The sequence below is a fragment of the Argentina silus genome, assembly GCF_951799395.1.
Source record: "Argentina silus genome assembly, chromosome: 2".
NCBI classification, from domain to species: Eukaryota; Metazoa; Chordata; class Actinopteri; order Argentiniformes; family Argentinidae; genus Argentina; species Argentina silus.
This window is the reverse complement of record NC_139656.1, coordinates 16,097,156-16,107,748: the sequence shown is the minus strand read 5'-3', so window position 1 is coordinate 16,107,748 and position 10,593 is coordinate 16,097,156. Positions and strand designations below refer to the sequence as shown.

General features: G+C 40.0%; 1 protein-coding gene across 1 annotated transcript; it reads left to right on the top strand.

The window, feature by feature from the left end:
• The first annotated feature begins 229 nt into the window (after positions 1-229).
• mdka (midkine a) lies at positions 230-10,202 on the top strand. The gene is made up of 5 exons (XM_083686543.1): positions 230-473; positions 6,256-6,338; positions 8,304-8,471; positions 8,675-8,836; positions 9,019-10,202. The coding sequence occupies exons 2-5, from the start codon at positions 6,257-6,259 to the stop codon at positions 9,045-9,047; spliced, it is 441 nt and encodes a 146-aa protein (XP_083542669.1). The 5' UTR covers positions 230-473; position 6,256; the 3' UTR covers positions 9,048-10,202.
• Positions 10,203-10,593: the final 391 nt, after the last annotated feature.

The following is a 10,593-nucleotide window of genomic DNA, read 5'->3' as shown; positions in this document are numbered from 1 at the left end:
GCGACTAAGGACAATTTATCTCTGCTCTCACTGTAATTATGTTTGATGATGAATTTGGTATGGGAATACAGTACACCAAACAATTTGTTTGGTTTTCTAATTCCCAAGCAAAGAGACCTGTTATTTTTATTAAAATCTTAGATCAGTATTTGCCTGTGATACAAACAAAAGAGAGAGAGAAGTAATTGCATCAATTTAGGGATTCACATAAAACAAAGTCACTGTTAAAAGTCACTGTGTACATTCATCGGGTGTGGTTTTACGCATCTGACCCGTAATTGTCACGTGGGTGAATGATGTCACGGGGTGGTTAATTTAAATGTGGCCCTAATGTGACCAGCTCAAACTAGTTTTTGAGAAACAAAGGGCAGGGCGACAAATAAGAGCGCTAGAAGCATTGGTGAGGACTGTAAAACATCTCTAGTGGTTTAGAGCAGGACCTTTCACTCTCGTCAAGAAATACGATCAAACAAGTAAGTTTTATACAGGTATTTGTACATTATATGGAGACTTTATCTCATGTCAATCATAACAGGCTTGTAATTGCTTACTTAGAATAAACATTATTCGGCATCCTTGGAGGATAACTGCTGTGTGTGTGAATTTTATTGTCATTACCTTGTGTGTGTAGCTGTTGGTTTGGTTTATTTATTAACTTTTAAGTGCGGTACACTGCGGTCTATTAACGAATTATTCAAAAGTGTAATGGGTTTACGGCACAGATAAACAATTTATGGTTAACTTTTATTCCATACCGTCTATACATGATTTGCGTAAAATGCGTAGTGGCTTTCCCGTTGAACTACAATAATTAAACTGTATCTCAATATATCGTAGTAGGGGTGTAACATATATTGAAGCTGAACACCAACTCTCCTAACTTTGCAAACAGCTCTCTCTGACATATAAGGTGATTCAGGTCTTAGATTTTTAGGTTTAGAATGATTATATTTGTTCATATAAATGTGCATTTAAGTGCGCTGGATGTGTACTTTGGTTATCTTTTAACCAACTATTGCATCTAGCCTTTCGCCCCAAAATCATCTCCAACTACTTCAGTTTTGCTATGAGTTCAACCATTTAACACACTCTGTTGTTTATTAATCTAATCTGTGCAGTGTTTATGTGACAATAATGTCCTCAGGAGTGACACATTCCAGTATTGATGCTGGGCTGGGGTGGTCTGTGTTGCCCCTCTCTGTAAACAAGGAACAGTGGTATTTTTGGCATCAGTAGCCATGTTATGGGCCCACTGGGATCATACTGGCTTGGGATTCATAAAGCTCAACCATAAATCATTTTTGGGTTTGCCAATGCATAGCGTCAACATGCGTCTGGACAGTTTGCTGGTTATTCACCTTGAATACACCCTTGTGTGCTCAAAGAAAGTGCTGATAATTGTGAAGCTCCAGCAATTTGGTTAATACATAAGCCAAATATAATAGCACTTTGATATAAATAATTAGCGACAAAAATCCTAGAGCATCTCTTTAATACAATGAGGTGTTATTGTAGACACTTGGTCATTGAGTTCAGAAGTTCCAGCACTAAATCCTTTACTTTTGCTTTTTGTGACCAATGCACTTCACTTGAAATCTCTCCCACCTCAAGAATAAGTCCAGTGAAACCGACTCTAACCTCAAGTGCTGGTATTGAGAAAGCTCTCCACTTAAGGGTTATTATCCCTTTTTTCTTCTTTCATTGCCCAGAACCTTTTCACCTGACCAGAATTTATGACTGCCCTGTCTGTCGTTTGCCTCCTCCCTTTGATGCAAGATGGGACCTTTGTAAAAGGGTGCAAAAGATAAACTTCCAGTAAAAGTGATTATGACATAACCTCCTACAGAATAAAAAATATACATTATATTTTTTTCTTGTTATCGTTGTTTTTTTCCTGCTGTCTCTTGAGGAAAGTTTGTTAGACTGGCTTCGCTGGATCCAGCGAGTGCCTCAGGGTGAGGTTTTAGAGAAGGGGAGGGAGGAGGAGGAGGAGGAGGAGGAGGGGTAGCGTGAGGCTTTAGAGCTTGTGAGAGTTTGCCAGATGGACCTTGAAGCTATGGCACAGATAATCAGAGCGGAGAGAAACAGCTTTGAAAAGACAGAGCAAACTCTCCCTGGCTGTTGAAGTGCACCATTCAGCCTTGTTTCACCCGTGATTTGTGAGGGCAGGGCTCCTCTTTTATTCAATTGTGCCCACTCCTCATCAGTATAAAGAAGTGTGTTACTGGTCATGTTCAAATGTGAAATGCAAGAGGATGTGAAGTAAAGTGAAATAATCACTTCAGTTTGTTTTAGAAAATGAATCCTTCTGTGTGCCTTGTCTCTCTTTTGCTCTTTGTAGTTGATTTTTGCTATGGCAGGCTGGCATGCCTGTTTTGTGGCAGGGTAATTTTGCAATCACACTATCCCTTCATCGATGGTAAGAGGGAGGCAAATCTGTTAAAAAGGTTTAACATACTGCACTCACACCATTGTGCCCAAGTATGAATCCTACTATCCTTGCTCTGTTGATCTCATATCAACAGAAAGCATGTATTTATTTATTTTTGACAAAATGAAGTGTGCTATTTCATTCACCCATTTGTTGACCACTAAGTAACCGTGTTACTTCCTGAAATAGGCCAGGAAACTCACTGAGTCTTTGTTATCTATGGCTCCCCTCCCACACCCCCCTACCCCGCAGCTTCTCTCAGATTGGGCTTAGTGGGCGTTACATCAGTGGCTTTTCTGAGAAGAGGAATGTGGCTTTGTGATGAAAAGGTTTGTCCCAAACCTTGAGTGAGTTTATGCTTTTCAGGTTCAGTGCAGTCCTGCCATGTTACAGCTGTCAGTGTTGTTGTTTTTCTCTCAACATACACAAAGGGATTGGAAGATTACCTTGAGGCCCAGAACTTGATATTAAAATTGTTGATATGTGGAACAGAACTAAATGCTTTCTAGATATCATCTAACATCATCTAGTTGAGCACACTTTGTTTTATGGATTATGGTGATATTCAATGTCGCCATTTTGTTTGGTTCCATTAGGAGATTTCTGTAAATCCCTCCCAAAAAGTCCAAAACGTCATCTCACTGACCTTGGAAAGGAAATGCTTGAGGTGGAACCCTTCTTAGATGCCTACAACACTTAACTGTTCTATCATTCTCACTCTGGCTGGATGACTATTGGCTAAAGTTATTGATTAGCATGGCAGAAAAAATGGAAGCAGTGTTACTACACATTTATTACATTTTTTTTTTGGCAGTTTAGGAATGCAAGTCCTAGTATTTATGCTGTGGTATTTTAAGAATACTTTTTTTCCTTCTCAAATATGCTAATATGTTTACATTCAGATGTGTGGAAGAAAAACTCAGCATGGGATCTCTGTCTACTGGCCCTTTAGAAAGTAGTGAAAAGAGACTATGGTAAAGGCTCTGTTCTGATCTGGGGAGGCTGCACTAGCAGAAAATGATAAAAGATTTCTAGGGCGCTCCGGGTCTCACCCTTGGCAAGGCTCAGTGGGTTAGATGAGGCCTGCTGAGTGTTGTTTCACTAAAGACAAAAGTGTTGCCTGGAGTAGCCCCTCGACATTTATGACCAGGGGAAGAATGTCATTGGAGATGCTAGCTGGTGCGGAAAAAAACTCAGCTTTTCTTGAAAATGGGACTCTATCATTTTTAACAGCATTACAAAAAGATAGAGAGAGAGAGGCAGTGAGTGGTGGGAGAGTTGAGAATGCTGGGTGTTGGGTAGAGATTTATGGTTGCTTAGAGTGTTTAGTTATGCTTCACTGAACTACCGCCGCTTAATTACTTTTTTGAGGGGAGCAGACAGATTTAGTGGGTCAACAGAATATTTTATGAAGTGGCTTAAAGAGAACATTAGGCGTATGTGCCAGAGGCCTGACTGGCCTGGCCTTTGTGTAGCAGTTACTTTAATTTGCAGTTCTTTTGATGAACAGTCAAATAAAGGAATGCCACTATATACCAGAGCCAACTGTACAGTTTCACATTAACATGGCAGTGGTTAGGGTGATTTTCAGGTGGACCTCCAGCTCACTTTCCTGTCTTAGGCATAAGTGGATAGCTGATACTGCCACTAGTCATGGCCTGCTTCCATAGACCAAGCCACAGGTCAGAGATGTGACAGTGACACAACCTCTGATTGAACAGAATGGATTGGACTTTTCCAGTTGTTGATTTATCTACTGTGGCTAACCTTTCCATCTAAGGCTACAGAGCTGCAGGCAGGGAAAGTTCAACGTGAGCCTGCTGCAATGTGAGCTGATGATGTGGCTGCCATCTCCCTCCAGCCTCTGAACATATTGGCTCAACCACAAACAAACCAATGCAACTAATGTTTGATGAATTTGAGTGGGAATTGCATAAAGGCTCTGTCCATCAGAGACGTGGTATCTTGGTTTGTGTTGTAGAAAGATGCATATAACAGATTGTGATGAACAACCTAGAATGGGCCCTATCCTGGTTAATCCCTGTCATTATGACATCACAATAGCATGTCCTCCATACCCCCAGTGTGACCTCTGTTCTACTTTAAAGACAGCACATTGGAGGGAGGATTAGTGTAATTATGCAAGTTGTTAGTGAGGGATCCTATTGAATCAAAACCATAACCAGGTTCCGGGTTATGACTTTGACTGTGTGCTGCAGGAATGTACATGTACAGTATGTAGTTTACAAAGTAGTAGATTCATGTAGTTAACAAAATGATGATATGGAAATAAAATAGAGTTCATTATAATTCAAATATGCCTTCTTGCAGCACCACAAGAATGTTTTTCTTCTGGCTGGAAACCTGGTTGCCAGTTGCAATTGAATAGCCTTATCTCTTGCCCCTTATCTCTTGAAGGGAAAGAATGAAACACTATTGAATGTGCACCAATATGCACACTGAAATCTCTCACAAACAGGGCTTTAGTATTACAGGTAACCTTGTTTTGCCTTATTCCTGAAAATGAAAAGAGTAAATCGATGTGGGTGTTCTTCAAACTAATACAAGATCTGTTTTGGGGCCTTTTGTTTCCTAGCACATCACTAAGCTCTTCTAACCCTGAGGCATGCAGTTTCCTCAGTGTCCACCGGAAGAATGTCTCCCTACCAGCCAAGCCTCCTCCATTTAGCTCTGTCCGTGTGGTCCTTCTCACCTCCCAGCAGGTGGGCTAGCCTTTACCATTGTGATCTAGGCTACCATCCAAACACTGCGGCTAGCACTGGGAGTGACACAGGGAAGAATAGACATTATAAAAAAACATATTAGGGGAGTGTTTTTAACTAAATTAGACTGGGTGTGTGAAATTCAAATACTTTTAAACTTTTTTTGCTCCCAAACTTGTCCTTCCCTCCGGGTTTTGCCAGCCTTTAGAAAGGGAGCAAACTGAAAACACTGCAAAACACTTTTTTTGTTATTTTGACCAATTGTCATTTTCTGCAAATAATTGCTCTAAATGACAATATTTTTATTTGGAATTTGGGAGAAATGTTGTCAGTAGTTTATAGAATAAAACAAAAATGTTCATTTTACTCAAACACATACCTATAAATAGTAAAAACAGAGAAACTAATAATTTTGCAGTGGTCTCTTAATTTTTTCCAGAGCTGTATATGGCAATTGCAGGATATTGTTATTTTTCACATTCAACAGTATATTTGAATAGATCTCTTTTAATATAATCTTTCACTTTAGGCAGCTGCACTTGAGAGATCAAATTTGAGATCAAATGTTGTTTGCAATATTTGGTGTTCACGTTTGGAAGTGTGTGAGAGTGAGGTGGTGGAGTACAGTACATGAGGCGGTTCATGGCCCTCTGTTGATCCTCAGTGCTGGTTGCATGTGCTTCCTCGCAGTTTGGCTCATTGACTCTAAAGTTGAGTCATGAGAGCCCACGGAAAAATCAATGCAGTCTTTCAGCTCTCTCACATTTAGTTTCCCAGTTCTGACTCTCCCAGCCTCACAGGTGTAAATGTCAAGCTTTATAAAACGGTTTCATGTAATGAATTTTGTGCAGCATTTTTATTCACCTTTCAAACTCAAGTGGAGAACCACACTGCAATGCACAGAGCCATCATGAAAGGACATGTAAATTAGTTGAATATAGTAACAATCAATATTAGACCTTAGTGATCCTTCACCCCTCATCACTATATTAGAGAAAGCATTATTGACCTTTGTTTGGTGTCATCTCAAAGGAATGACAGCACTACAGTTTATAGTGGCTCATATTTAATGGTGTGATTTTTCTGTCTTTTCATCTCCAGAATGCGGGGTGTATTCTCAACAGCCATTTTGCTTTTAGTGGCCTTGATGATGGTGACCACAGAAGCAGGCAAAAACAAGAAAGGTAAGGACCTTTGAAGATAAAGGTAACGCTTTATTTTACAGCTGGTAGTTTCAGATAGTATTTACTAAGAAATTATTTCATAATTATGTGTTAACAAGTAATTACATAATTATGTGTGCACTGTAAGTACCAGACTATCTTCTGGTACTTACAGTGCATTCGGAAAGTATTCGGACCCCTTCACTTTTTCCACATTTTGTTATGTTACAGCCTTATTCTAAAATGGATAAAAAAACTTTTTTTAAATGTTTTTCCTCATCAATCTACACATAATACTCCATAATGACAAAGCCAAAACAGGTTTTTAGAAATGTTTGCTAATTTATTAAAAATAAAAAACTGAAATCACATTTACATAAGTATTCAAACCCTTTACTCAGTACTTTGTTGAAGCACCTTTGGCAGAGATTACAGCCTCAAGTATTCTTGGGTATGACACTACAAGCTTGGCACACCTGTATTTGGGGAGTTTCTCTCATTGTTCTCTGCAGATCCTCTCAAGCTCTCTCAGGTTGGATGGGGAGTGTTGGTGCACAGCTATTTTCAGGTCTCTCCAGAGATGTTTGATCGGGTTCAAGTCCAGGCTTTGGCTGGGCCACTCAAGGACATTCAGAGACTTTTCCCAAAGCCACTCCTGTGTTGTCTTGGCTGTGTGCTTAGGGTCGTTGTCCTGTTGGAAGGTGAACCTTCGCCCCAGTCTGCGGTCCTGAGCGCTCTGGAGCAGGTTTTCATCAACGATCTCTCTGTACTTTGCTCTGTTCATCCAGCCCTTGATCATAACTAGTCTCCCAGTCCCTGCCACTGAAAAACATTCCCACAGCATGATGCTGCCACCACCACCACCATGCTTCACCATAGGGATGGTATTGGCCAGGTGATGAGCAGTGCCTGGTTTCCTCCAGATGTGACGCTTGGCATTCAGGCCAAAGAGTTCAATCTTGGTTTCATCAGACCAGAGAATCTTGTTTCTCATGGTCTGAGAGTCCTTTAGGTGCCTTTTGGCAAACTCCAAGCGGGCTGTCATGTGCTTTTTACTGAGGAGTGGCTTCCGTCTGGCCACTCTACCATAAAGGCCTGATTGGTGGAGTGCTGCAGAGATGGTTGTCCTTCTGGAAGGTTCTCCCATCTCCACAGAGGCACTCTGGAGCTCTGTCAGAGTGACCATTGGTCACCTCACTGACGATGGCCCTTCTCCCCCTATTGCTCAGTTTGGCTGGGCAGCCAGCTCTAGGAAGAGTCTTGGTGGTTCCAAACTTCTTCCATTGAAGAATGATGGAGGCTACTGTGTTCTTGGGGACCTTCAATACTGCAGATCTCTGCCTCGACACAATCCTGTCTCGGAGGTCTATGGACAATTCCTTCAACTTCATGGCCTGGTTTTTGCTCTGACATGCACTGTCAACTGTGGGACCTTATATAGACAGGTGTATGCCGTTCCAAATCATGTCCAATCAATTGAATTTACCACAGGTGGACTCCAACCAAATCGTAGAAACATCTCAAGGATGATCAATGGAAACAGGATGCACCTGAACTCAATTTCGAGTGTCATAGCAAAGGGCCTGAATACTTATGTAAATGTATATTTATTTATTTTTTTATAAATAGGCAAACATTTCTAAAAACCTGTTTTTGCTTTGTCATTATGGAGTATTATGTGTAGATTGATGAGGAAAAAACTTAACTGAATCCATTTTAGAATAAGACTGTAGCATAACAAAATGTGGAAAAAGTGAAAGGGTCTGAATACTTTCCGAATGCACTGTACCTCAATACATATTCACCATGTAGATCAATCGTAGAATCCCCAAGTTACCGAGAAGTCATTCTTAGGTAATAATGTAATTAAGCTGTTACTGTACCATGTTGTTTCTAAATAGGCTACATACAAAATATTTAAGGGAAAGTATATATGATAAGATAAGATAACATAATACATTTCATAATTATGTCTTTATTTTACAGAGAAGGGCAAAGGTTCCAAGGGTGCCTCAGACTGTGCTGAGTGGCGCTATGGCAACTGTGTGCCCAACAATGGAGACTGCGGCATCGGGGTCAGAGAGGGCACCTGCAACGACCAGACCAGGAAGCTGAAATGCAAAGTGCCTTGCAACTGGAAGAAGGAGTTCGGAGGTGAGTCTCGAGATGGTTGTGTTTATTTTCCCTAAATTACCACAAACATTAGTTTTTAGCTTAAGTCTCTCAAACTTTTGACAACCTGAAGCAACAGTCTTCCTTCTTTTTCATTATTACAATTTCTGAGGTCATTTGTTCATACTGCTTTTACTGGGTGTTTTGGTTAATTATTTCACCCCTTCTGATTGGTCCCATTCCAGCTGACTGCAAGTATAAGTTTGGCAGCTGGGGGGAGTGTGACACAGCCACTGGAACCAAGAACCGATCTGGAACCCTGAAGAAGGCCCTGTACAACGCTGAGTGCCAACCCGCCATCAATGTGTCCAAACCATGCCCCCAAAAAACCAAGACAAAGGCCAAAGGTGAGGAGTGAAAGCTGAAGTAAATGTGTTCAAGTAATAAAGTAAAGAAGTAGTAAGTAAATGGAAATCAGACTTATGCATGTTTTTGTTTCAGTAGGGTCCACCAAAGAGTATATTATAAATAGCCAGAAAGCTACAGGTAGTTGACGCTAATGGTTGACTCTGTTTTATTGTTCCTATAGGAAAGAAGGGAAGAGCAAAGGAAAACTAAGAGGATGAGTCTGTAATGAGTGTCACTTAGCTAGTACTAGAGGTCCAAAATCTGTGATTGGTTGGTTTTTATTACACAATTTCCTTTGCTTTATACAAGCATGATTTATGCACTAGTAAATTATGACAGGTCAAGTGGCTCAGATTTAGCACATACAAGAAAATATGTCTCTGATTATTTACCAAATACCCCTGATAAAACACACACACACACACACACACACACACACACACACACACACACACACACACACACACACATACACACACACACTCACACACACACACACACACACAAACACACATATTTTCCCAGGTAGAATGTTTCAGTTGCCAATTTGGCCTGCTTGTGTTCTTCTCATAATTCACCAGTCAGTCAGATCCCAGCTCTGCACGTACATGCAAGATATACAAGAAACAGATCCTTTGACCTCAGCAACAGTTTTCTAGCTATACAGCGTGTGATGTACAGTCATTTTTCAATTTGTTGTATTTTGTTTATGCTCTCAGTTCCTTTACATTAGTTAAACAAGAGTCCAAGGACACCCTGTCTTCTTGTTTGAGACCACTTCCTAACCAGTAGATGAGGTACTTGTGTTTTTGATTAAAAATTGACATGTTATTTTGCTATGATTTTATAGATATTTTTTCTCTTGACTACCAATTAGTATTTCTAACAGAATTCATGACAGCTCTTCGGTGGATTTTTATTGTGTTCCAATTATTAAAAAGTAGATGAATGCAAATCAACTATTTTTCTAGAAGACTGAAGACTTTCAGCTAAATGTATTTTTAAACAAAAAGGAGTTTGAATGCTCTTGGAAATGCAATCATTGTCATTATAAAGATAATAATAGTATATGAAGTACTGAAGTTGAAACAATTACTTTTTTTATATATATATATATATATATATATATATATATGAGAGAGAGAGTACTCCAAACTCCAAATGTCAGGAGAATGTGTGTGAACTAAGGCGTTAATGTTGACTTTTTGCACACATAGACACACCCTCACACATTTAATCTGAAAACCTTTTTTTACACAAACTCTCTGAAGACAGAATAAGTAAACCACTTTAAATAAAGTCTCTGAATTTGGTCTGTTGAGTGATTTGTGTTTCTTCTGAATAAAGATTTGCAGTTTCTCTATATGATTTTTGGTATAATTGTTTTTTTAAATATTCATTAATATACCAGTTAACAACCCAACTATACGGTTCACTAGTCAGTTATTATTATTCTTTATTGAAAGAAAGAAGCATTGTTAAAATAAGCACAATGAATAAACCTAAAACCAGGCCAAACCAGTATGGAACCCAATGGGGCTTGCTGAGCGTATGACCCCAAGGTGTAGTGCCATCATTTGTGCTGCGTTTTGGCTCTGAGGGTCTCCAGCTGCTCTCTGTGTCTCCCATGGACCCTCAACATTGCCATGAGCTCATACACCCTCCGAGTCACTGCTCGGTCACTTGCCCCAGCTCTCCTCCTCCCATAGTCACCCATGCAGTACTGTAGTTCCGACCTGTACAGATAACCTCCATG

What these genes read in the sequence shown, in the direction of transcription:
- mdka (XM_083686543.1), top strand. Translation starts at nt 6,257, where the DNA reads ATGCGGGGTGTATTCTCAACAGCCATTTTGCTTTTAGTGGCCTTGATG. An exon ending in AGCAGGCAAAAACAAGAAAG is followed by an intron (nt 6,339 to 8,303) that starts GTAAGGACCTTT and finishes TTTATTTTACAG; the next exon opens with AGAAGGGCAAAGGTTCCAAG. An exon ending in AACCAAGACAAAGGCCAAAG is followed by an intron (nt 8,837 to 9,018) that starts GTGAGGAGTGAA and finishes TTGTTCCTATAG; the next exon opens with GAAAGAAGGGAAGAGCAAAG.